We start from the raw sequence: 24,880 nt of genomic DNA on the forward strand, positions 1-24,880 counted from the left end.
TAGATTGAGTTGATTGAGTTGGTAAAAACTCCAAATGACCAATCAAATCAATCAATCTGACCAATCTGGATTGATTGTTGCGGAGTCTGCTCTACGTCTTTCATTTCCTCATTCTTGAAGTAATGGACGTGAATAATAACCGGCCGGTCATTGTCACTAGCCTCCTTCAGGCAGACTTTCCAAAAAGCAAGTTGACTTGGATTACTTGCTTGACTTGCTTGGTTTAAACCAAGCAAGCAAGTCAAGTAAGAGCTGGGCAGCTAAGCAAGCAAGTCAAGTCAAGATACTTTGCTTGCTTGGCTTACTTGGTTTACTTGGTTGTTTTAGCGTTACTGTGATGAGGGTGCTAAAACTGCTGTACGGTAGATGTCGCGATGGTTTTGAAGTGTTGCAGTTGCCTCGGTTGAGTCCCAAACAGGCTAAGCGGCTATCAAATAACGTTAGCCTTAGTCTAGCGCATTGCTCCAATCTCGACGTACGCCTGTCTAGAAGCCTATCGCAATGCAGTATCCCCTATAGCAACGCGTTTTCCAGTGATTTATACTGCCCTGATACCCCCAATATGGCCAAACGTCGCCTACCACAAACTTCTGCTCGGAGCAAACGTACGAAAGTAGCCGCTGCCACCAACAACGTCGCCTCAACTCCTGAGGCTTCACCTGAGCCTGCATCTAAGCCTGCATCTAAGCCTAGACCTCAGCGTCGATCACCTCGCAAAACCCTAGCTGCCGCAAGCCAGGCTAACGCCTCGCCGCCAATACCTACCTTCGAGTTGCAGTTCTTAGAGTCGCAGGCGGAGGCTGAGATTGTCGCGCCCACCGAGGGCAGCCGAGCTGGCACGGTGGCTACAACTGAGGCTGGAGAGGGTGGTCAGGATGAGACAAACAGCGCACTAGTTGAGAACTTTGACGGCATTGACTGGGCACGTTTACCTGATTTTATCAAGCCATTGGCGCGTTCTAAGCGCCCAAAAAGTTGGATCTTTCAGTATGGCTACCGCGTTGTTGAGCGCCATGCTACATCTCGAATCTGGTTTGTGTGCAAGTACTGCCATGTACACAAAACTATCGACGCTGGCCGTGGTGGTTTGTTTAACATTACTCAGGCTACAACCTCAGCAGCCACCCATCTCAGCCAACCAAAGCCTGGCCACAACCTTACGAAAGATGGCCCAAAGTTAGCGCAGAGAGCTCGAGGCCAGCTGTCGTTGCGGCAAGCTTTTGACGCTGGTTTAGACGTACAACAAAACACTGCTAACGCGTTTGGAAACTTCGACGTAGAGGGCTTTCGAACAGCCACTGTCATGTGGCTTGTTAACCGAAACCACCCGCTCAGCGAACTTACGACGCCTGATTTTAGAGAGATGATGAGATTTGCCAACCCAGAGGCAGAGGCAGCGTTGTGGGTAAGTAATACCAGCGTTTCTACCTTTGTGATGAGGTTGTTCCGGTCTATACGACCGCAAGTTATCGACACCCTGTCAGGCTCAGTAAGCAAAATACACGTAAGCTTTGATGGCTGGACAACAAAGGGTGGTAAACGTGGCTTCTTTGGAGTAGTCGCTCACTTTGCCGACGCAGCTGGAATAATACGAGACTTACCAATCGATCTGCCTGAGCTCGCTGGCGCCCACACCGGTGAGGCTATTGCCAAAGCTATCTCGACGACGCTCTCAGCATACGGAATAACAAGCGACCGATTAGGCTATTTTGTACTCGACAACGCTACCAACAACGACACTGCGATCGCCGCGCTCGCGCGCGAGTACGAATTTGAGTCCGCTCACCGGCGCCTCCGCTGCAGTTGTCACACGCTTAACCTCATCGGCCAGGCTATTATATTTGGCACCAACAAAGACGCCTACGGCAACACTCAAGAGCAGTACAATACCGAGGAGCAGTATATGCGAGAGTGGCGGAAAGATGGCCCTATTGGAGTGCTAGTTGACGTCATCAACTATATCAAAACGCCGCAACAGTACGAGCTTTTTCGTGGCTACCAGCGCCTTGCCAACAACAACCTGCCTGCTGAAGGGCGTCTCAAAGTACTCGAGCCAGTCAAGCCTGTCGTCACTCGCTGGAACTCATACTATGCTGCTTTTGAGCGCGCTACCAAGCTTCAAGCCGCGTATAACTTGTACGCTGAGCATCATATCAATAGGGTTATCCTTGAAGATGCGCACGCTGCGCAGCGGAATAATAAGCGGCCCGACGCCCCAAACTGGATGAGATCAACTGGGCTCCGAGCTGCTGACTGGGCGGTGATTGCAGAGTACCAGGACTGCTTAGAGCCGCTCAAGTACGCCACAAAACGCCTCGAGGGACGCTCTAAGGATGGCAAATACGGCGCAATCTATGAGGTTATACCCGTTTTTGAGTACGTACTCAGCAAGCTTGAGGCCCGGGCGCGCCCGTTCGAGCACGTCGACTTCAACGCTCATGCCGAGGCTCCAGAGGATCACCTCAACGTCAACCTCCGCGCCGCGTGGAGCAAAGCCAACGACTACTACAACAAGCTCGACGACTCGCCCGCTTACTACGCCGCTGTTTGCCTACACCCGTACTACAAGAACTACTGCGATGTGGCGTGGGCAGACAAAGCTGATTGGCTTACTAGTGCCAACGCGTCGTTCCAACAGCTTTGGGCGGCATACAAACCTCAACGAGCACGCCAGCGGTATACAACTGCGCCGAGTAGCAACAACATAGACGAGGCAATTATTGCTATACTTAGCCGCAACAATGACCGAGAGGCTCCACTTGACGAGTTTGAGCGCTGGAAAACACAAGAGCCGCAGTGGACGCAGGAGCAGTACAACGCAGATGGAAATCCTGTCCAATACTGGATACAACTACTGCCGAAATACCCGCATTTAGCGCAGTTTGCAATCGATATCATGACTATCCCAGCATCAAGCAGCGACTGTGAGCGCCTCTTCAGTGAGCTTGGCGACCTTCTTGAACCTAAACGACGTGCTCTGGGCAGTGAGCTACTCGCAGCTCTTCAATTAGTAAGGTCATGGGTGCGAGCTGGTTATAAACCGTACAACTGTAGCGAGGCTAAGCTTTCAGATGAGCAGCTTGTAGGAGATTACAACATACTAGAGTGGAACACTGAGTTTTGGTAATTTGTATGTAGCTTAATCTCTTTGTAGTAGTCAAGTAATCCAAGTACTTGCAAGTAATACAAGCAAGTCAAGCAAGTAAAAAAATCACCCCAAGCAAGTCAAGTAAAGCCTATGTTTGAACCAAGCAAGTCAAGTTTAGAGCGGTGACTTGCTTTACTTGCTTGTTGGAAAGTCTGCCTTCAGGGATATGCTGGTGGCTGGAGCGACATGAATCTCTCCTCGCAATCGATGCCCAAAGTAAGAGCTGGCGTGTTTGGAACCGGCTGGTCGTGGCGGAAGTAGCAAGAGAGCGTCCGGTCATGTTTTATTTTAGGAGACTGTACAATCTTGCCATGGAGAGAAAGCAATTCCGGTACATCTTTCCTGTGTTCCGTTATCTGCACTTTATGGGTTGCGAATGCGTATGTCAGGACGCTGGATTTGCGCTTTGTAACTAATGAACGAAAGATAGCTACCGTAGTCAACGACAGAGAGCACAAAGTCTAGAACTTGAAATTGATCAGCAGTATGGAGCCTTCTAATGGAGGCGAGTGGTACCATGGCCAAACCAACCACGACCGGATTTCCGCCTATGTCTTTCTCTGCGCAAAGTATCTCAGGCCCGTGAGTAGGATCTCCCGGCAATTGGTCCCGTCAAAAGCACGAACGAAAGTTTGAACTCAGAATCTCTCCGAGCCTTCCGTTGCTGTCGTCTAAACCGTCTCGTAGCTTCACGCCAGGTGGAGCCCACCGTTGCTGCAGCTCTAGATCCACTTTTCTTCGCTGTCTGAACAGCTCATCAACGTGCTCCTGCTTTGCAGCCATCGGCTGTTTAACAACAACATCCTCGCCCGGCTTACACCCGAGACGATCGTCAGATGGTGTTTGTTGACCCGTGTGTATTATGACACCATATCAACATCTGGATCAGCTGTGAGATCTTCAGGAGTACCATATGCTTTAGCATCAGCGAGCATGTCGTATTTTTGGATTCGCAGAGTTTGCAGCATTAACACAGCTTTTCAGTAGAGCAGCGATTGCAATCTTGGAGCGTCCAGTCGATGTGAGGATTGCAGGTAAGCAGCGAAAGACCAGGATACGTTGGCCGAGTAAGACAGCCGGATGAGCGCTGCTTGAACATGACGGGTCCTGGAAGTCATGTTGTTTGCGTTATTTTTAATTGTACGCTCGTGGCATGTCGATCGTGGGTGTAATACTAGTCGATGACCAATGTCTCATGCTGTGTTGGTTTGTAAAACCGATGTATTCATGATCGAGGTCTCACCGAGGATTCGCAAATCTGCAACGACTGCATTTACCTGCCTAGGTAAACTGGTCGTGAGAATGAGCACGTATGCTACACTTGCTCTAAATGAGACCGTGCGTACGCCTCTTGACGATACGGTGGTCACAATGCGACTGCCGTGGAGCGGAGAAACTTCCAAGGCCGAAAGCATTTTGTAAGTAGGTACTGCCTTTGAAGCGGCGGATGTCACTGCTTGCTCTGCTATTCCCCTTTAGTCCTGACCTAGTATATAGATCATCAAAACACAACGCCGCGATTTACAAACTGCACTGGTCGATCGCAACAAAACCCTAACAGACATCAATGGCGGAATTCGCTGAGGTGAAGTTTGGCATGACATGACAAGGTCATGACGCGTCCACCCCAGTCCTATTCGCATCCCTGCTCAGCCTCTACATCCCTACGGGATGCTACTAGCACTCTCGAGGGAAGACGGTGTAGTATCTTCCTTCAAGCCCCGCAATGGTCAAACCCCCACATCATCTCAGTCTGATCTGATTTTCAAAATAGAAGTGCGCAAGTTGAGTCACAGAAGAACACCACGGATGTGCAGCCTCGCGGCCTTTTGGCAACGTGTGAGCACTACCAGCATTAACACTCCTCTTTCAAGGTACTGAAAGATGTTTGAACACAACGCGTGTACTATGTCTTGAAGGTTTGGCCGAGAGATTTGGTAGCAGGGTGTGCTGACATGGAAGTGGTTCTCCAACCAGTCGGGACGTGAGGCCCTCGGCGTTTACCCTGCCCCAACGCCGAATTTTCGGGCGATGCGTATTTACATCAAATGCGATCCAGGTTGTCGGGCCGTAAATGTTGTGTGGCTGACTTGAGACCGAATCGGGCTTACGTAGCATATGAAGATGTGTGAGCAACAACAGTTAAGTTGCGAAAATTCCTACAGCAGACACTTAAAACAGGTTAGTGGTCGATGATATCATAGCATATGGCCGGTACTAGGAAAGTTTCGGATGACGCTACACGGGTGCGCCGGTACAGCAAAAGCGACGCTGGAGCACCGGAAACAGACTGGTGCTCCCGCTAAGAGGCAGACTACATTCACCCTAGCGTCAGTGATCAGCAGCCCCGGCTGTCAGCTAAGCCCTGTTAATGCCCCATCTTGGACGTCAAGTATATGCGCATGGCTGGGGCATGTAAGGTGTCCCGGGCGCGTAGCTTGTTGCTTCCTTCATATTCAACGGGGGACCCCTTCACCATCATTACTCTTTCGTCATTCTTTCCTTGAGCGGGCCTTCTTTCGTTTTTCCGCTCAAATCCATTAGAACCTGTATATTGAGCTATTACCTCAACGCCTTCTAGTGGGCACTATCCAGCGTCATACAGATTCCTCGGCCCCCGCCGCTTTCGCTTTTCGTTCTCTTCTTTCTAGATTTCCGCAAAGATGGTGGGACCCATGATGTCCTTCAACAAATTAGGCCTCACGAGCGGCCTCTTCATCGCGATATGTCTCCTAATAATTTCAACATCGGCCGGCCTGCACATGGGTGGAAGTGACGTCCTGGGAAAGATCAAGGAATCAGCAAAGGACACGAAGAACCATCTGTGTAACAGCGACAAGCTGGGTTCTGGAGACTCTATTGGCAGCGCATTCTGGAAACTTTACGAACATATCCGGCATCCGATTGGAGAATCTACATATAAGGATCAGGGAGGGAGGATCCATGGGGTTCATGAAGATGCGCCATGGTGGACAGAACCACTAAAGAACCAAGTGTTGATCGTTGATATCGATACGAGAATTCCGAACAAGAAAGGCGCGTTATGGAACGAGACTCGCATGGACTGGGAGACTTTGAGTGCAGAGGGTTACCAAGGCGTGGGTAGCGCAAGCTTCATGAATCATTTCTATTATTGTTCGTACCACGCTGGACTACTATCGACGCATGCATACTGACATACTACAGCAAAAATACACGGCTACGACTACAAGTTCATCAATGCACATGATATGGGAGAGGGCATACACAACACATGGGTCAAGCCACACATTCTCTATGCGCTTCTCAAAAGCTACAAATTCGTCGTATTCATTGATGCCGACGCAACATTTCAACACCTCGAAGTACCACTCGAATGGCTCTTCAACCGATGGGGAATCACACCAAAAACCAGCGTTGCAATGCCTGTCGACACACGAGAAGACCGTGATGGCGACACACACGTATCAGAAGACAGCCGCGGCAGGACAGTTCTCAATTCGGGCTTCATCGTTGCACAGGCCCTCCCTTATACTTTCGACATGTTCACAGCATGGAAAGAATGTCCGACAGGGACCCGCTATCCCGATTGCAATCATTGGGCGGACGTCTGGTCTCACGAGCAAAGGGCGTTTTCGGAATACATCCGCTACGACTTCAACCCCAACGGCACCAACATCGTCGAAATCGCATGCGACGATGCCATGGGATACCCTGGGATCATTGAAAACGAAACGATCGTGAGCAATTGCACAGGGCAATTCATCAGACATCACACTCTTGACAAGTCAATGACGAAGAAGAGCACCCAGATAGCTATGATGCAGAGTCTAACAGACCTGCTGCATCAGGAGCTGCACGATAACAACAATACGTACATGGTCAAGGAGAAGCAAAATGACACTCTTGTGGCTAATCACAAGAGTTCGTCGGTCAATGATTTGGGGAAAAAAGGGATGGAATAATTCCTTTTGTTTGAAACCGGAGTTTTGGCAAAGTGCGTTAGCGCATCGCATGTTGGACAGATATACCTGTATTAGATACCCTGACGTTTGAGAATATTCTTTGTGCATAAATTTTATTACATGCGATGACACAGACATCTTGTCTTGCTAATGCTTCTTGTCCATGTCGTTCACGCTGTGGTTGGCGCTTGCCACTTGGTTCCACCGTCCAACCGATCGCGTGGTTTTGGCGAAAAGAAACAACTTCTAAGCTACGGACTTTCTTGACTTTATCGACTGAACTACATCACAATCCATCACAGATACAGCACCCTCATTGCCGAAACCCCTCGCATACATGTATCTGTTGGAACGCTGAGTGTTGGAGGCTGTGCGATCAATGCACGCAAGGAAAAAGGCGTTAACACCATCATGTAGGGTAAGAAACAGACAGCAATTTGGTCAAAGGTGCGAACTTCCCATGTGGGGCACCAGAGCTCTGGAAAGCTGGGTAGGATTGATATCGTACTCGCGGGTCTATCGGCGAAAGTGCTCATGCAGAAGTTGTGGCACTGACACTGACATCGGTAGGACAAAGCCGTATCCCCAAGTGACGAAAATTGGAGCACAGCAGCTGAAAATGCTAGTCGGCTTGCAACGCTCGGGTCAATCACAACTGTGAGGTTGAACAGAACTCCATCAGAAGCCGCCATATCAACTGGCTCCCTTCTTCACCTTGATCCTTGAGCTGGCAACTTCAGGCCCTGTAACTCTTTATTCAAGAGCGAACACGCCAGTGATATCTAAGACTTCAGTGCGGTCTCTACGTCAGAGCGCATGTACTTTAGAGAATGTGTACTCAAGGATCCAAGGCTTTGTTGACGACCATGTAGCAACTTATGCGCGAAAGATACATGGGCTGTGTTGTTCCCAGATTACCTGAGAAAACGGCTTTCCTCAGAGATGTGGTGCGCCTGTATGTCTCCAGTGAAGTGGGCATACACTCGGTGATGAGGATGTAGTTTCGCTATGGGTCAGAAACGGGCTTGTGATTTGATTCTACTTTCGACTGTCGTCAGACGAGTCTAACACAAGATGTGGGGCGTCGGCATTGTTCATCTCATGCTCCACTTCGGCGTTCTTTCGGTAAGATTGAAGTCCACGCCAATACGAACTTTGGAGCGCGACCCGTAGGACGTATTGCGACAAATCAACGAGCGAAAATGGATACTCTGGATGCACAGTCACCCCAAGTACCGCGTTGTCTCGCTTCTGTTCGAGCCCTTCGCCAACGCAAACGGGCTATCTCCAAGCACCTAAGGGACAGAGAAGCGCAAAATACTGTCCGGCGCGAACCGGCCAATTGTGAGGATGTGGAGCACACAGAAATCGCCACCAAAACATACAGTGCAGAACTGGAGGAACGACTTCACGACCTGCAAGCTCAACTGCAATTGCACGAGGGCGTTCATAGGGAGTTGAATACTACAAATGAGAGACGACGCATCCTTCAGGAGCGACTGCGGGAGCGAGAACTTACTCTGGAGGAGCGAGATTCTACCATTGACGAGCTCGATGGAAAGATATATGCATTAACAGCGAAAGAAAAAGTTCAATCGCAAAAAATCGAAGAGTTAGAACAGGACCTTAAGCGGGAAATGTGGAACCAACTGGAGCTCAATGATGCTCACCTAAACCTCCAAGAGGAATTGGAGAATGCGAAAGCGCAGATTCAGTATCTGACGACACAGCTGAATGCAGCTGAACCTGCGCAGCAAGTGTTCAAGGATGAAACGGCAATTCAAGAACTACAACACATGCCACATGAAGGTTTCGCGGCTTTCCAAAGTCCTCTGGCTACGACATGTTTTGTAGAACCTACGGGTAGCGGGCAACCGAGGCATGGCATCAGTATACCTGGTTATCGAAATAAAGCGGCTGAAATAGGCTACATAAAAGAAAAATATACTGCCGCGCTCGAACAACGCCATGATTCGCATCAACCGGCGCTGCACTTTGGGGGCAATACTCACAAGATGGCGATGGATAATGACAGCCAGGACACCACGTCAACTAGCCCCGAACTTGAACGCCCGTCAAGAAGCAGAGTGTTTTCAGTCCAGGAGCTGGTGGAAGATTCAGTCTAATCGTCTCGGGCCCATTTAGCGTAAGGCATTTGGTGCTATGCCGGGCACGACAGGAAATACAGAGCGGCCGAACAGCTGCACGCGATATTGCCTAGCCTGGGTCTTTCCAAACAGACGCAATGCACAGAAAGCGACTATTATCTTCCAACGGGGTAGTCATCTCGAGAGTCACAAAGCGAGAGGAACAGTACGCCCATTGTTCGCTGGGAACGACAGTGAATGTCACTTCCTTCAAGACCTCTGGCCGACCAAGCTTCAGATTCCTTGCAATTGCTTACACCAAGCCAACAACATGTATCAGCAATGCAGGCACGTCTATATATTTGGGAGTTACTAAGCACGCGTATTCTATCGTGTTTTCAACATCTGGTCGTGTCGGACGACGTAGCGCACTTAGGGCCGTTTTAACTATGCCCAAATAGGGTTAAGCAGGGCGGGGCTTCATGAACGAGACCGAGGCACGTCAGGGTGAGCGCGCTCGTGAAGAAAGCTTATAGACTGCCATTGGCATCTCCTTAGCCGCAAATCCGAGCCGTGTGTCTCCGCAACGCCTTCAACTTGACGTACTCGACGATATACCGGATTACGACACTGTCGACACGACACAACACAATGGCAGAACTCACCTTTCAACACACGCCCATGGACGACATCGCGCCAACATGCGCAAAGGTACGAGCTACGTTTCTTTCCCATAAGACTAGGCCATTGGAATTCCGCATTCAGCAATTGCGTAAGCTCTACTGGGGGTTCAAAGACAATGCAGAGCTTATCAAGGACGCGTGCAAGCGCGACTTGGGTAAGTCGGAGTATGAGACGTATCTGACGGAGACGTCTTGGTGCATGAACGACTGCATCTGGATGGCAAACAACGTCCACAGGTTCGCCAAGGACGAGAAGGCGACAGATATCCCATGGACCAACATGCCCCTACGCCCGCATATCAAGAAAGACCCATTGGGTACCGCGCTCATTATTGGGTATGTCGCTCATTGAACTAACGTCTGCAGACGTATTGACAGAAATAGTGCATACAACTTTCCCGTCCAACTCACTCTCGGACCTCTCATCGGTGCCATCGCAGCAGGATGCACTGCCGTTGTCAAGCCCTCGGAATCCGCGCCCCATGCCGCCGCCGTCATCGAGAAGATTGTGCGCGAATCGCTCGACCCGGACTGCTACGCATGCATCCAGGGTGCCGTACCTGAGACGACCGCTCTTCTCGATCAGAAGTGGGACAAGATCTTCTATACAGGCGGCGAGATGGTTGCCAAGATTATTGCGAAGAAGGCAGCCGAGACGCTCACGCCCCTTACATTGGAGTTGGGTGGAAAGAACCCCGCCATTGTCACAAAGCATGCGGATCCGAAGCTCGCGGCAAGGAGGCTGTTGTGGGCCAAGACACTCAATGCAGGCCAGGTCTGCCTCAGCCACAATTGCACTTTTGTAGACCGCGAGATCCTGCCGGCCTTCATTGATGAGATGAAGAAGCAGCTCCAGGAATTCTACCCGCAGGGTGCGCGCAACTCACCCGACTACGGTCGCATTGTAAACCAGCGCCAGTTCCAGCGCATAAAGAAGATGTTGGATGACAGCAACGGCAAGATTGTCATTGGCGGCACAATGGACGAAGCCGACCTCTTCATCGAACCCACCGTTGTGCAAATTAGTGACGTCAATGACAGCATGGTCACTTCCGAATCTTTCGGTCCTCTCCTACCCATTTTACCCGTTGCCAACCTCGATGAAGCCATCAAGATCGCCAACGAGATCCACGACACACCCCTCGGAACCTATGCCTTTGGTACCAAAGCCGAGATGAACAAGATCATAGCCGAAACGCGTAGTGGTGGTGCCTCGCTCAATGATGGCTTCTTCCATGGTTCTATCCCCACTTTGCCTTTTGGCGGTGTAGGGACAAGTGGACAGGGAGCTTATCGCGGTAAAGCCAGTTTTGACACTTTTACACATCGCAGGAGTGTCACCACGACCCCTGCATGGATCGAGGGCCTCATGGCTGTCAGATATCCCCCTTACACGGCCAAGAAGCAAAAGGAGTATACAAAGATGAACGACATCAAGCCCAACTTTGACCGCCAGGGCCGCACGATTGGGTGGGGGGCATGGTTTATTGGTTTGCTCGGTGTAAAGAGTTTGGCGGCTGTTGTTGGTAAGTGATAGAACTCTTACGAGTATGGTTTCATGGCTAACAAGACACAGCGGCAGTTGCGATAAGGGTCTACCTGCAGCGAAAGGCAAAGTTGTAGACAAGCCTTGCAAGATCAGGTGAGGGACCAAGTTCCGTGTAGTGCGTGTAGTTGGTACTCTGTGTACATGATCCGGGCAGTGCTTGATGCACATTTTCCCTGTTCCCCTCTTATCCATCTCATATGTTCTACTGATTCTATGATTTACACAAGCTACGGCTATATCTTTAACAATACTATTCTACTGAATCTTCTTGTTCTCTTCCCCGTTATGTAAGCTCTTATAGTCTCCTCTACTCACCCTAGGCATCACCGAGCACAGCTTTTGACGCCATCAAACATCCTGTGTGCTTGTCCCACACCCCCCTAGACTCAACAATAACCCTTCTTGTCTATCCCCAAGCAAACCCCCCTGTCTCACGCTTCCCCCTCTCACACCCCACAAACAACTCCTTGACCATCGTGCTTGCGTATATATTCTCGTCTACAAATCCACATACCCCCATCCGAAACAATAACTCTTCATCATCACCTCGAAAAGCTAGAAGACAGGGTAAAAAAAAAAGTATGGTAACCTACAACCATTACGACAGCGCCAGAAACGTCATTCACAACCGCTACTACTACACCCCTGCCCCACACCCACAGCCGCACTGGCACCAAGGACCTATATATAGCAGCACCGGTGAGGCCAGGAAGACTAAACTCGTGGTGCCGGAGTGGTATAGACCAAGTGCTGAAACAATCCGTGCGACTACTACATCTACATCTACGACTTCTTCTTCATCTCTTGGTGCTACGTCTGGCTTTTCGTCTAAGGCAGCAACAGCGGAAGCAGAGGCAGAGACTTATTGGCGCAGTGCTGCGTATACGTATGAGACTGGTAGGGGGTGTGGAGGTGGGGCAACGCCGGTGTGGTTTACGAATGAAGCTTCTGCAACTGCGTCGGCGCGTAGGATCAGGGCTGAGAAGGATACAGCGGCCGAGGCGGCACATAGGAGTTTGGTGAGAGATATGGTGTATGGGACGTATGCGGTGCCGGCGCCATCGTCGTTAACGGGAGGACGGTCGCTTAGGGGGAGGAGAGAGGAGTATTTTGTGGGTGTGGATGATGTTAGGGGGTTGGTTGTTGAGGCGGGGGGGAAGGGGAAGGGGAAGTTTGTTAGGAGGAGGAGGGTTTGATAGGGAGGGTGAGTGGGAATGGCAAGGGATGATGGGTTAGAGTATTTGTTCAAGGGTAAGGGGTGGAACAGATATTGTATCACAATCATCACTGGTAATAGAAGAGTATTCGATTTGCAAAAGTATGAACATGAATTCATCTACTGACATACACGAAGAAACACCATCATCATCACACCATCTCCGATTCCCTCCTCTACCAATCCAACCCCTTTACACGTACTTTACAGTAACCTGCGAAGCACTGTTAATAGCAACATCAGTGTAAACGGTGTTACCCTGCTTAAGATCAATAATAGTAGCGCTGATCAGACCCTCGGATCCACCAGTGCTAAGCCCAGCACTAGCACCAGTGAAGACAACCGTGCCAAAGTTACCCAGCGCAACCAAGCTACCACCAGACTCAAAGTCCTCTACAATCCACTCTGCGTTCTGACGGCACAGAGTCGAGCCGCTGGGCGCACTCAGCGTCTGGCTAACGCTCTTTCCGGTGCTCACGTTGGTGAGCTTGACAGTGCCCCTGGTGGTGGAAGTAGCGACAATGTCGACTTGGATGACTTGGCCGGCCTTGATGGGGAAGTTGCTAAAGTCGTAGGCGTAATCTGGGTACCACTCGTACCATGCGTCGTAGGATACGGCACCGTTGCTGGAGACGGTGAAGTCGATACCAGCTTGGAGGAGGCCGGAGCCGCAGGTATCGCCGTCGATACCGACCCAGGCTGAGGCAGCCTGGTCGCCGCCAGAACCAACGTGCTTGGGGGTGGGCACAGTGAAGCGGCCGGTGGCAGTGGTGAAGTAGCCGGATGAGGGCTGTTCGAGAACAGCACCGGACCAGTTGGATGAGTACTGGACATGGGCAGTGGTGTTGTCGGCAGACTCAGCAACAAACTTGGCGTCTTCCTTGGTGGTAGTGCCGACCTTGATCATGGGCTGGGTCCTGTGGCGAACGGTACCCTCGGCGCGGGCCTTGACACGGGCAGCGAGGTTGGAAGAGGGACGGGCAACGACTGAGCCGACGATGGCGGTGAGGAAGGCGATGGAGAGCTTCATGGTGAGTAATGTGTATGACGATATTTACAGAAAGTAAAAGCGAGGGAATCGGAAGAGAAGGTTGGCTGAGAAGGCTCCTGGGTAGTCTTGCTGCGATGCTGTGAAGATGATGCACACTCTTCAACTACAGCTACCACTGCCCTTTATATAGGTATCCTCAGGAGGCTCTTCAGTCCTAACATAGCTTGATCTCATGGCATGGTGTACGCCGGTCCTGAGAGGTCAAGTTCAGCATGTGTTGATACCTTCCTAATCCTGCTCTGGTCCAGATGCACTCGGGTCCAGGTGATATCCTGACCCTGCTCAAGGCGAAGAACGGGCTTCGGTGTCCATCAGATAGATTGGCAAGTATAATAGCCTCTCTATTGGCTATGGCAGGTGATCTCCGTCGGGGTTTGTGTCTGTGGCGGCAAGGCGTAGACAGGGTAGACAGCTCTGCATGCGTGGTAAGGTAGATGATAGGTATCAAGAAGTGAAATCGAGTACACTCAACCTTCTGGATTCAGCGGACGGCCTCGGCGCATGGTGTAGTGGCGCCTTCCTTACTGGGCGAACGATTCCGAGCTTTATTTCCATCACGTTTCGGCATCTAAAGTAGTGCATGGATGGCGTGGAATGAACACACTTTGCGTACCTGTAAATCAAAACGCCACTTCTGGTTGAAGATTCCTTTGAAAACTACCGTACATCCCACATCATGATCTCACGATTCCCCAAACGCCCAGACCTACAAATTGCACAAGGTCTCGGCATTGTGTCGCGCGCAGGCGCCTCCCGCCCCCATCCAACAATATCAAAAGCCGATGTGAAAAACCGCATGCAGGATATATTAAGTGTCCGAGAAAGCTTGTGCGTGCTTATCAGTTGGTGTGCCACTTGGCAAGGGTGCGTGTGGATTCTGCTAGCCCTGAATAGGCAGTTGGTGATGCGAAGCGCCCTGATACCAATAGTTGCGACATATCCAAGCCTTTTTGCATAAGAAAACCAAGAAAAGCTTGTATGCGCTTGGTTATCCTTCGGCCCCGAGTGCGCGCATTATGGAAGGTCTCGTAAGGACCTGTTGGGTTTGATTGGATCCTCGTGTGGTCGGTCTGTGGTATACGATGGGTGTTTAGCCAATGGCGGGAATTTCGTGCTGCACTGATTCCGTATCGGTAGGAGCCGAGGTGGAACTCTTGGCATGTTAGGTATACTATGGAAGTACCTGGCTATATTGAGGACTGATGTCTTCCGTGTTACGCCCAGTCCGACTCTGGCGATCTGAGTACATGATTTCTGTTGGGGTAATGAAGAATAACACCATGTGAAATTTTTGGTACTTAGTCTGATCTATACTGCTATATATGCTAACAACTTTGGACCAAGACTTGAAAATATTGTAGTGCTGCAGAAATTTGGGTATACGGGTTGTCAATACAACTGTTCCGCGGCGAAGCACGCCTTCAGGCCACACCATACTTAAGTCATCCTATGGGATTTGTATGGTATCTGATGATTAAACAGAGGAATTAACAATAACACATGTACAAAGTCACCAATACCGATGCTGAAATCCATTTTCAACTATCAAATGCGAGTATCTCCTTTACTTCCGCCACCTTCATATCCTTAGATAGATTAGATAGACAAGTGTAAAACGGCCCGGTAGCGCTCCTATCAAAACTATGTTATATACGGTTCTTCAGTTTTGATCACCGAGGTTGGGTACAGTGCCCCTAGATATCCGGACTCGTGCTGATCAAACTGGAGTTTCTTCATAACCCCAACGAACGCCTCTTCCGCACCATCCAGGAAGACTGCACCCATAATTGCCTTGGTCATATTCGCCAACGTTTTCTCAACCATAAGAGGGAACCTAAGATCCGCAAAAGTAAACATTTTAGGATTGCGAAGACAGGAATCCAGGGATAAAGACCTCGCCAAGTTCGCCAGTGCAGTTAAGCCCAACTTATCATGTGTGACCATAGTCCATTCGGCTGCCGATTCTTGACCGTAGAAATCCGGTCTGAGGGACCACCAGTTGCACAAGACATTCGCCATCTTTACAGAACCTATGACGGCAAGAGAATCGTTCACGAAGCCAGGTCCGAAAGGGTTTTTCGCGTGTTTGATTGCCCGGAAAGCGTTCGCCTTGTTCATGAACGTGTAGCCGAGTTTTTGTTGTGCAGTTTCGGTTATATCGTCGGGGCTCACGGAGTCCAGCATAGGGTCTGTCATGTCAATTGTCTGTCTTTGGAATTGTTGTATCTATGAGACGGTTGATGCGAAGAGTTGAGGTTAGCAGGTGTCCTTTGGGCTGCCTTTATGAAGAAGCCAATTGCTTGATTGCTCGATAGTCAATTGCGTACTGGAAGTTGTTAGGATGCCTCGTGGTGGAATAATCACCCGGCTGACGGCTGATTCAGCTGTCTCCAAGCACGTTGACAGCTAGTAGTAGTCTGATTCCGTATAGAAGGCATCATCCTTGTTGGGCTGTCGTCGTCAAAGACGTCATCCTTTTACATGACGCCACATCCGATTTACTGTTCAGGTACAACGAGCGTAGTCGTGTGCTCGCTGATTGTGTCGCTTGCGTGGGGACCTTTATTCTGGCCAGTTCAACGGCCCGTTCGGCCCTTTTGCAACAAACTCTGCAGTGTGAGCAAGGTCCACGGATGAATTATAGGGGCACGAGCAGACAACCCATACGTCAATGGCGGGCAGTGTCTTAGTTGTAGTCGCGGGAGTCAAGCGGCTAATGTACAGATGGCAAAGTCATCTGGGGCTTAGATCTCGATTGGAGTCGAGCTGAAGGAGGAAAGGATACGCGTCAATACCCCGCCGCGCAGACGAAGGAGTGAACATGTGGCGGTGTACCGCGAAAAGAGGGTCCAGAGCTGCGCCACATGGGGCTGATCTGCTACCCTTGGCCACAAGAAGCTGCATCTGCAGGGGTAGGCAGCTGAACAGGCCCAAACCTAAACCCCTTCTCCACGATATCACAGTACACGTCACATGTCTTTTGCCGGCACGTCTATGGGATTGGTCGCACGCGTAATCTAGATGGCGCCGTCGGTGAGACTTGGATCTGTGGCTTCCTTCTAGGCGGTCGATTTGCGCAAGGATGGGACATTGCAGGCCATCCCGTGTCATTGAAGCTAATGAATCTGAGGAGATAAGCCCGACCCAGGTCCTTTGAGAAACACAAGTGTTGGATATGGTTACTGCTGTGTATGCTGGCCAAGCACAAAGACATGGCGGCGTCTGTGTGCTATAATGGCTTTTTGCTATGTGACTATGACGTCTGTAGCTCGAGGAATCCGGAGCCAAAGACGGAACTTGTAGTGATTGACGTAATGTGTGCACTGTTTTCTTGTTGATCTGCCAGCGAGGCTGGAGCTTGACAATGGTCCCAAGAGATACCAACTTGTAACCAGACGCATGACGCGAATCACGTCTTGCTTTTGCCGGCTCGGTAGTTCCGGTAACCCTGGTCGCGCATCACAGTGTCATGTCCCTCACATGTGCTTGTAAACGCCTGAGCGGGTCGACATGTCCACGGCCAGGCCGACAAAGGCTGGTGATAGAGGCTGGTGATGAGTCGAGTGCGAGCAATATTGTGCCAGGGTCCAGGTGCTCGATGCAAGCAGCGATCTGGGGGTGGGCAGAGGCTGGTAGCGTGTTGGACACAGGTCGCAATAGGGCCGATTCGGGCTGGGTGCATGGGCCACGAACGTCACACTAGAGCCTGGCCACGGACTCCTGGATAGCGCCCGCAGTCCTGTTTATTTGTATCGCGTACAGGGAGCCTTTCAATCTCCTACCGGGCATCTTCCTTTGTGAATTTTCCCTCAATCTCCTAGGGCGCACGCGACTGCCCATTTACTCACCATGTCGACCACAGTAAGTTGAAGATGAATTGCGACAACAAGACGTGCGTGTGCTGACAGCAACAAAGGGTGGTGAAGTTGGCAAGGCCAAATCAGAATCTTCAAACTCCCTCTCCAGCTTGGTCTCGACCCTCATACCCACTGCCATCATCGCCTTTGCCTTTGTGGCTGCCTTCTTCGTTGCGCGCAAATATTTCCGCAGGGTTTACGCGCCGAGGACGTACCTCAATCATCTGGGGCAGCAGCGACAGACGCCAGCACCGAGTCCGGGCTTCTTTGGATGGGTGAAAGACTTCAAAAACCTCAAGGACGAGTACATTCTCGATCACCAATCGATTGACGGCTACCTCTTTGTCCGCTTCTTCAAACTCCTCATCATTACCTGTTTTCTAGGATGTTTGATCACTTGGCCCGTGCTCTTCCCCGTCAATGCCACTGGAGGCGCTGGACAGGAGCAGCTCGACCTGCTGTCCATGAGCAACATCGACCCCACCGGTACCAATGTCAATCGCTACTATGCCCAAGCTGGAGTTTCCTTCATCTTTCTCAGTTTGATCTTGATCATCATTGGCCGCGAGTCTTTCTTCGTAGTCAATCTTCGTCAAGCATACCGCCGCTCGCCATGGGGTGCCAGCCGATTGTCATCGCGCACAATCTTGTTCACCAACGTTCCCAAGGATCTTTCCCAGTCGGCCCTCTTTGACATGTTCCCAGGTGTCAAGCATGCCTGGGTTGCCTCGGATACCAAGGAGTTGGATGATCTGGTCGAGGACCGCGACGACACCGCTCTGAAGCTGGAAGCTGCCGAGATTGATCTATCACGTGAGGCCAACATGAACAGACTCAAGGCTGAGAAGGGCAAGAAGCACTATGTTGCCGAAGACGTAGCGGATGGTTCCAAGTGGATCGACCCCAAGAAGCGCCCAACACACAAGCTCAAGTTCTTGATCGGCAAGAAGGTTGACACTATCGAGTACGGACGATCGCACCTGGCTGAGCTGATCCCCAAGATTACGGCGGAACAGGATAAGCACTGGAACGGCGAGGGCGACCTCGTGGGTGCTGTGTTTGTCGAGTTTGAGACGCAGAAGCTCGCCCAAGATGCCTGGCAAATGATGCAATCCACCAAGGCCAAGCCCAGCAAGCAGCTCAAGGCACGCCAACTCGGTGTCATGCCTCAGGAGGTTGTGTGGAGCAATCTGCGCATCAAGCCCGCTGAGCACCTCGTTCGATGGGCTGTTGCCACTGGCTTTATCAGTGTTATGATTATTTTCTGGGCAGTTCCTGGTAAGTCTGTCGTAGCTGATTCATGAAGCTCTGCTAACAATGTGCAGTCGCCTTCGTCGGTCTTATCTCCAACATCAACTACCTGGCCGATCGTTTCCCGTGGCTCGAATGGATCCTGGATATCCCCAAGCCTATTCTCGGTGTAATCACTGGTCTGCTTCCATCCGTCATGCTTGCTGTTCTGATGGCGCTTGTGCCTATTGTCTGCCGCCTGATGGCCAAGCAAGCCGGATACGTGACGTACAGTCAGATTGAACTAAAGACTCAGAACTGGTACTTTGCATTCCAGGTCGTGCAAGTTTTCCTCGTCGCAACACTTTCCAGCGCCATTACATCCGTCATCAACCAGGTTCTGGACAACCCAGGCATCGTTCTTCAGCTCCTCGCCACCAACCTGCCAAAGGCTTCCAACTTCTACATCAGCTACTTCATCCTCTTGGGCCTGTCCTCGGCTGCCGGTACCCTCCTCAACATCGGTGGCTTTGTCGTCGTAGTCCTCCTCGGCCGTGTTCTGCCCGGCAAGACTCCTCGCAAGATCTTCGACAAACTCACCAAGCTTTCGGCGCCTTCGTGGGGCTCCGAGTTCCCCAAGTGGATCAACTTGGGTGTGATTGCCATTACCTACTCTGGAATTGCTCCGCTTATCCTCGGTTTCGCTACTGTTGGCTTCTCCCTCATCTACGTTGCTTTCCGCTACAACTTCCTCTATGTATACGAGACCGATCTTGACACTAAGGGTGAGGCGTACCAAAAGGCTCTGCGTCAACTCCTTACTGGTGTCTACCTCTCTGAGATCTGTCTCATTGGTCTTTTCGCCATCGCCACGGCTGACAACATCCAAGCCATTGGTCCATTGATCATTATGGCCATCATGCTTCTGCTCACCATCATCTTCCAATTCACACTCAAGTTTGCCCTGAAGCACGAGGAAGCCCGCCTAGCGTACGCTGACCCCTCCGGTCACGGCGGCATGATCGGCCACCACGAGGATGGTCTCCGCGGCTCGTCCGCCGAAAAGGGAGCCAGAGCCGAGGCAGGAAACAGCCATCAGCCCAGCCCAACCAAGGTGCCCATGTTCCTGCGTAAAGTGCTGAACCCAGAAAAGCATTCCATTCACGTCCTATCCAACTCGCTCGACCAGTTCTACCACAAGCCGCAAGACCCGCTCCCAATCGAAATCCAGAAGCGTGCTTTCTTCAACCCGTCAGTCACGAAGCCCACGCCTGTGCTCTGGATCGTCAGGGACGACATGGGTATCAGCAGGCGCGAGATCCAGGACACGCAAAAACAGGTTCCGGGACTCGTCATGACGGATGAACAAGCGACGTTTAACGAAAAGGGCAAGGTGTATTGGAAGGGTGTCGAGGATGGTCACTCCCGCGAGGCACCTGTTTTCGATGAGAGAATCGTTTACTGATGTTGAACGATGTGGTATGGCAGAGTTGATAGGAATGGTAATGAAAAGTTGAGCAAGCGGTGCGGTGTGTGGCGGAGATTAAGTTTGGATGGATTGGAGTTCGATACCCCCCTTTCGGGATGATATATATTTTCTGGTCTTCTTTTTTTCCTTCTTCTTTCCCCCCTCTTCTTTCTGCGTATGAGTAAAGCTCCGTCTTTTAGCATAATAGATGGGTAACTCTTAATGAATCTTGCGTCTGCAGATTGTGATTTGTTTGAATGTGAAGATGTGATTGTTTAAAAAAAAAGTGGAAGAGTTGGAGTCCTGTTTGTTGGAGAGTTGATTGGGAGTTTAGTGTGTTGTGAGTGTTGGGCAGGTTCACCGTTTTTTTGATGCGTGGGACAAGGCAACGAGGCAATAGAGTTACATGGTAACACGGTAACAGACAAACATTCAAATATGGCATCAAAGTATCACAATAGTAAACAAATATAATGATTTAGCAATCGAGTAACAAGGTAGTAGTGTAACAAAGCTCAAAGGCAACACGGCTGCAGAGCTATCAAAACAGCGCCATGTCATTTCTTAATTCATCGTTCTACAAAAGTCGTCTAATGTACTCTCATCGCGAATATACGCTCTACACGTTCGCTACTAGCCCACAGTACAGCGTCTCCTTGTATGTGTTGGCTGCCTCGTCAGCCTCCACATCAAGTCAGACTACATTCGCTGTAGTCAAGCTCGTACTCTCATTGTTGTGTGTTTCGGCGGATGGTTGTCGAACATGGGTCTCGAGTGTGAGCATTCGCGGCTCAGACTGCATTCTTTGGAACCGAGTGAGGTTATGACGTAGACTGCTAGCTGGGCGAGCGCATGGTAAAGGAAGTATTTGTTGTAACTGGGTATCATGTATGGCCTCGGCTCGTGCGTGCTGCATATGTCGCTGCGCATGTCTGCTCTCACACAGCACCAGCCCTCCTCTTCTCCATTATCTGCTGCTTCAGTCCCTCGGCTGCGACTTCCGTCTCCAATACTCTTCCCAGCCCCTTCTTCCACGTCTCCTCGAGCGTCTTGATCTCGCCAACGACGCTATCTTGTTGCGACCGCCTCAGCATCTCCGCCTCTTCATGCTGTTTCCTCACATCGGCTAACTCTGCCTCGATGCCTTTGAGTATGTCCTCCAGCTGGGAGTTGCCAACCAGCCACGCATTCTTTCCGAACTTCTCTAGCAATCCCAGTTGGGTGAGCCTGGCCTCTACATACTCTGAGCTGGTGTAGGCCTTCTTCAGTGCCTTGTTCCACTGCTCAAGCAGCTCTGGCCTATCCTCGTCGCTGGTCGGAGTCGTGTTCTCTGGTGCGTCAAGGTCCTCGTAGCGCTTCAGGTCGACGCCAGATAGTTTTGAGGTGGGGTCGTCGTCGAGCCGGGCATGTTCGCGGGCGATGAAGTCGGAAAAGGTAGGTGTGTACTTTGCAGCCGGGACCAGGGCGGGATGCATTTCAGTCATGTCTACACCGGCGTTTCTCATGTCGGCGATGATAACGGCTTTGGCAGCAGCGAGGCTCGCGGCATCAAGCTCCGCATCCACATCTGGAAATTAGTTAGTCGAGGCGATAACGACGATATGATCACGCGCGCAATGGGGTGGGTGCAAAGAGCCGTCGCGCATCGGACGTGTCACTACTTCCAGGGGGGTTGATATTAACTACGTACAGGGAAGGTGGTCGTAGGATTCTTGAATAAGAGGCATTGTTTATGTTTATGCGGGGGAGGTTGCAAGCGGGCTGCAGGAGCGGAGAGAGGGTGTATTGAAGGCTGGAGGTGTCGCGAAACGAGAGGCTGGCCCCGGCAAATTTAGGTTCCTGCATGCCTGCCAGGTCCGCCGTCCCCACCACTCAGCGCGCCCAAGCCCCCCGCTGCCGTCATGCTTGCAGCCTGTCAAGTGCCATTCGCGGTCAAATCGATAGTTGATAGTTCAAGTGTGATATCACCGCTGCTTCACTGACCCTGCCACTGCATCTGCACACTGCACAAGGGCCAAGTTTATCCTACACACCTACCTAATCGTCCCATGTGCAAGCAGTAGCGACCGAGTACTTGTTGCCTCCTGAGCGAGTGCGCCGTTTTGTTTCTGATCCGTCCGCATCCATCCTGTCATCGACACTGACTGCGCAATGGCACGTTCACACATCGCCGTAGCCTTTGGCGCGGCTCTTATAGCTATTTTGATCGTCGGACAGCTTGTCATCAACTTGGGCTTCCCCTCGGTCGACTCGTGGCACGCGAGACTGGACCAGAGCTACAATGGAGCCCAGCAGGACCAGTTCGTCAGTGAGAAGCAGGACGGCGGCGCAGGCAGCGACCCGTCCTCATACCTCGTCGGCGTGGGCAAGGCGGATATCACGGGGTGAGTACATTCACCAAATGGTGTAGTTGTATGCGACAATGCTAACGACGTCACAGGCCCGTGGTCGAGCTCAACATGATGGGCTATGCCAACTCATCGCAAATAGGAACTGGACTGCGCCAGCGCATCTACTCGCGCGCCTTCGTTATCGGAAACCCAAGCGCCCCAAGCGAACGATTTGTGTACCTCGTCCTCGACACCCAGTCTGGAGACACGGCCATCCGCAATGGAATCCTGGAGGGACTTGCTGCCATGGGCTCCGAGTACTCCGTCTACACAAAGAACAACGTAGCCGTGACTGGAACGCACAGCCATGCTGGTCCTGGAGCCTGGTTGAACTACCTTCTTCCTCAGATCACCAGCTTGGGCTTTGACAAGCAAAGCTACCAGGCCATCGTAGACGGGACCCTTCTTTCAATCAAGAGGGCGCATGAAGGCCTGACTCTCGGAACAGTCAGTGCTGGAAGCGCAAAGATTGATAATGCAAACATCAACCGCAGTCTCTTCGCCTATCTCGCCAACCCGCAGGCTGAACGAGCCCGTTACACAGATGACGTAGACAAGACCATGACCCTGTTGAAGTTTACACGGGCCAGTGACGGAAAGAGCATTGGAGTACTGAACTGGTTCCCTGTGCATGGCACAAGCTTGCTCGGCAACCAGACGCTTATTGCCGGAGACAACAAGGGTGTGGCTGCATACCTTCTCGAGCAGGACATGGAGGCAAGTGCGACTGCTGCCCCCGGCTTTGTCGCAGGTTTCTCACAGGCCAACGTTGGTGACACAACACCCAACATCGAGGGTGCCTACTGCGAGGATGGCTCAAACCAGCAATGCAGACTCAACGACAGCACTTGCGGAGGCAAGAGTCAGGACTGCCATGGTCGTGGCCCATTCTACGGCTTGAACGATGGCGGACATAAGTCTTGCTACGAGATTGGCAAGCGCCAGTATCAGGGAGCAAAGAACCTCTTAGATTCTGCCGACTTTACTACCATCTCGGGCAAGGTCCGCTCTTTCCACACCTTTGTCGATTTTTCAAACTTCACCTTTACACTCAGCAACGGATCAGTCGTCCGCACGTGCCCTGCGGCCATGGGCAACTCCTTTGCCGCTGGTACAAGTGATGGACCTGGTGCCTTTGACTTTGTCCAGAACGACCCTGGCGCTCCCTCCAATCCCTTCTGGAACATTGTCGGTAGTGCTATCTCTCCTCCAAACGCTGAGCAGAAAGCATGCCAGTACCCCAAGCCCGTATTGCTAAATGTTGGACAGGCCAAGGTGCCGTACCAGTGGTCCCCTAACATTGTCGACATACAGGTTCTTCGCGTTGGCCAGTTTGTCATCATCGTGTCCCCTGGTGAAGCAACCACCATGTCAGGTCGTCGCTGGCGCGAGGCAGTATACAACTCTGTCAAATCGTCTAACATTGCCGCTGAGCCCATTGTTGTGCTAGGTGGACCGGCAAACAGCTACACACACTACATTGCGACAGAAGAGGAGTACGGTGTACAGCGCTACGAGGGTGCTTCTACCCTCTACGGCCAACACACACTCAACGCCTACATCAACTCGACTCTGACATACCTCCCCTACATTGCCGATGGCGCTGCCAGCCCTCCACCAGCCGGCCCTACGCCACCTGACCACCGTGACAAGAGCATTTCGCTCATCACAGGCGTAGTCTACGATGGCGCAGGCTTCGGTCGCTCCTACGGTCAAGTAACCAAAGACGTCTTACCCACCTATGCCCGGGGCGCCATCGTCAGCGCAACATTTGTTGGTGCTAACCCGCGTAACAATCTACGCCTCGAAGGCACTTTCGCCGCAATCGAGAAGCAAAACACCGATGGAACCTGGTCGCAAGTCAAGAACGATGAGGACTGGGAGTTGGTCTACCAATGGAAGCGTGTTAATGGGCTCACTGGCACAAGTGACGTGACCATTAGCTGGGACACTGGAATCACGGGGCCGGCGGCTGGCACATACAAGATCAAGTACTATGGTGATGCCAAGGCGGTTGGAGGAAAGATTACAGCGTTTGAAGGGGAAAGTGCGCCGTTTAGATTGGCGTGATTGGGTGATGTCATTTATGGTCATGTTTATAAGGATGGAGTTGTTATTTATACCCTATCGCGTGACAAGCATGTGAATAATGTTCTTCCTTTGCGCAAGAAAGGTTTTTATGTTGATGAAGTGATGTAGCCGACGTTATTGGGTGGAGTGGTGCACTGATACTGTCTTATTTTGCAAAAATAAGAGA

The 24,880-nt window shown here is 51.3% G+C and overlaps 9 protein-coding genes across 9 annotated transcripts; 6 read left to right on the forward strand and 3 right to left on the reverse strand.

Moving 5' to 3' along the window:
• Positions 1 to 562: 562 nt before the first annotated feature.
• Positions 563 to 3,127, forward strand: PtrM4_061400 (uncharacterized protein; the record flags this gene model as incomplete). The annotated part of the gene is made up of 1 exon (XM_066105545.1): positions 563 to 3,127. One exon carries the CDS (start codon positions 563 to 565, stop codon positions 3,125 to 3,127), a length of 2,565 nt encoding a protein of 854 aa, XP_065964172.1.
• A 2,699-nt stretch (positions 3,128 to 5,826) lies between these two features.
• PtrM4_061410 (Nucleotid-trans domain containing protein) lies at positions 5,827 to 7,092 on the forward strand (the record flags this gene model as incomplete). Its single annotated transcript, XM_001932885.2, has 2 exons — positions 5,827 to 6,283; positions 6,335 to 7,092. The coding sequence occupies 2 exons, from the start codon at positions 5,827 to 5,829 to the stop codon at positions 7,090 to 7,092; spliced, it is 1,215 nt and encodes a 404-aa protein (XP_001932920.2).
• A 1,202-nt stretch (positions 7,093 to 8,294) lies between these two features.
• On the forward strand, positions 8,295 to 9,218 carry PtrM4_061420 (Trichoplein multi-domain protein; the record flags this gene model as incomplete). Its single annotated transcript, XM_001932886.1, has 1 exon — positions 8,295 to 9,218. One exon carries the CDS (start codon positions 8,295 to 8,297, stop codon positions 9,216 to 9,218), a length of 924 nt encoding a protein of 307 aa, XP_001932921.1.
• A 612-nt stretch (positions 9,219 to 9,830) lies between these two features.
• PtrM4_061430 (PutA, NAD-dependent aldehyde dehydrogenase) lies at positions 9,831 to 11,485 on the forward strand (the record flags this gene model as incomplete). Its single annotated transcript, XM_001932887.1, has 3 exons — positions 9,831 to 10,198; positions 10,247 to 11,388; positions 11,439 to 11,485. The coding sequence occupies 3 exons, from the start codon at positions 9,831 to 9,833 to the stop codon at positions 11,483 to 11,485; spliced, it is 1,557 nt and encodes a 518-aa protein (XP_001932922.1).
• Positions 11,486 to 12,820: 1,335 nt separating this feature from the next.
• On the reverse strand, positions 12,821 to 13,657 carry PtrM4_061440 (acid protease; the record flags this gene model as incomplete). Its single annotated transcript, XM_001932888.1, has 1 exon — positions 12,821 to 13,657. One exon carries the CDS (start codon positions 13,655 to 13,657, stop codon positions 12,821 to 12,823), a length of 837 nt encoding a protein of 278 aa, XP_001932923.1.
• Positions 13,658 to 15,319: 1,662 nt separating this feature from the next.
• Positions 15,320 to 15,874, reverse strand: PtrM4_061450 (RNAse III; the record flags this gene model as incomplete). The annotated part of the gene is made up of 1 exon (XM_001932889.1): positions 15,320 to 15,874. The coding sequence occupies one exon, from the start codon at positions 15,872 to 15,874 to the stop codon at positions 15,320 to 15,322; it is 555 nt and encodes a 184-aa protein (XP_001932924.1).
• Positions 15,875 to 17,527: 1,653 nt separating this feature from the next.
• On the forward strand, positions 17,528 to 20,230 carry PtrM4_061460 (integral membrane protein; the record flags this gene model as incomplete). Its single annotated transcript, XM_001932890.2, has 3 exons — positions 17,528 to 17,539; positions 17,595 to 18,813; positions 18,861 to 20,230. 3 exons carry the CDS (start codon positions 17,528 to 17,530, stop codon positions 20,228 to 20,230), a joined length of 2,601 nt encoding a protein of 866 aa, XP_001932925.1.
• Positions 20,231 to 21,171: 941 nt separating this feature from the next.
• Positions 21,172 to 21,960, reverse strand: PtrM4_061470 (BCAS2 family protein; the record flags this gene model as incomplete). Its single annotated transcript, XM_001932891.2, has 2 exons — positions 21,172 to 21,800; positions 21,924 to 21,960. The coding sequence occupies 2 exons, from the start codon at positions 21,958 to 21,960 to the stop codon at positions 21,172 to 21,174; spliced, it is 666 nt and encodes a 221-aa protein (XP_001932926.2).
• Positions 21,961 to 22,384: 424 nt separating this feature from the next.
• On the forward strand, positions 22,385 to 24,693 carry PtrM4_061480 (neutral ceramidase precursor; the record flags this gene model as incomplete). The annotated part of the gene is made up of 2 exons (XM_001932892.1): positions 22,385 to 22,617; positions 22,674 to 24,693. The coding sequence occupies 2 exons, from the start codon at positions 22,385 to 22,387 to the stop codon at positions 24,691 to 24,693; spliced, it is 2,253 nt and encodes a 750-aa protein (XP_001932927.1).
• Between the last annotated feature and the right edge of the window lie 187 nt (positions 24,694 to 24,880).

Source organism: Pyrenophora tritici-repentis, chromosome 2 (assembly GCF_003171515.1).
Source record: "Pyrenophora tritici-repentis strain M4 chromosome 2, whole genome shotgun sequence".
NCBI lineage: Eukaryota > Fungi > Ascomycota > Dothideomycetes > Pleosporales > Pleosporaceae > Pyrenophora > Pyrenophora tritici-repentis.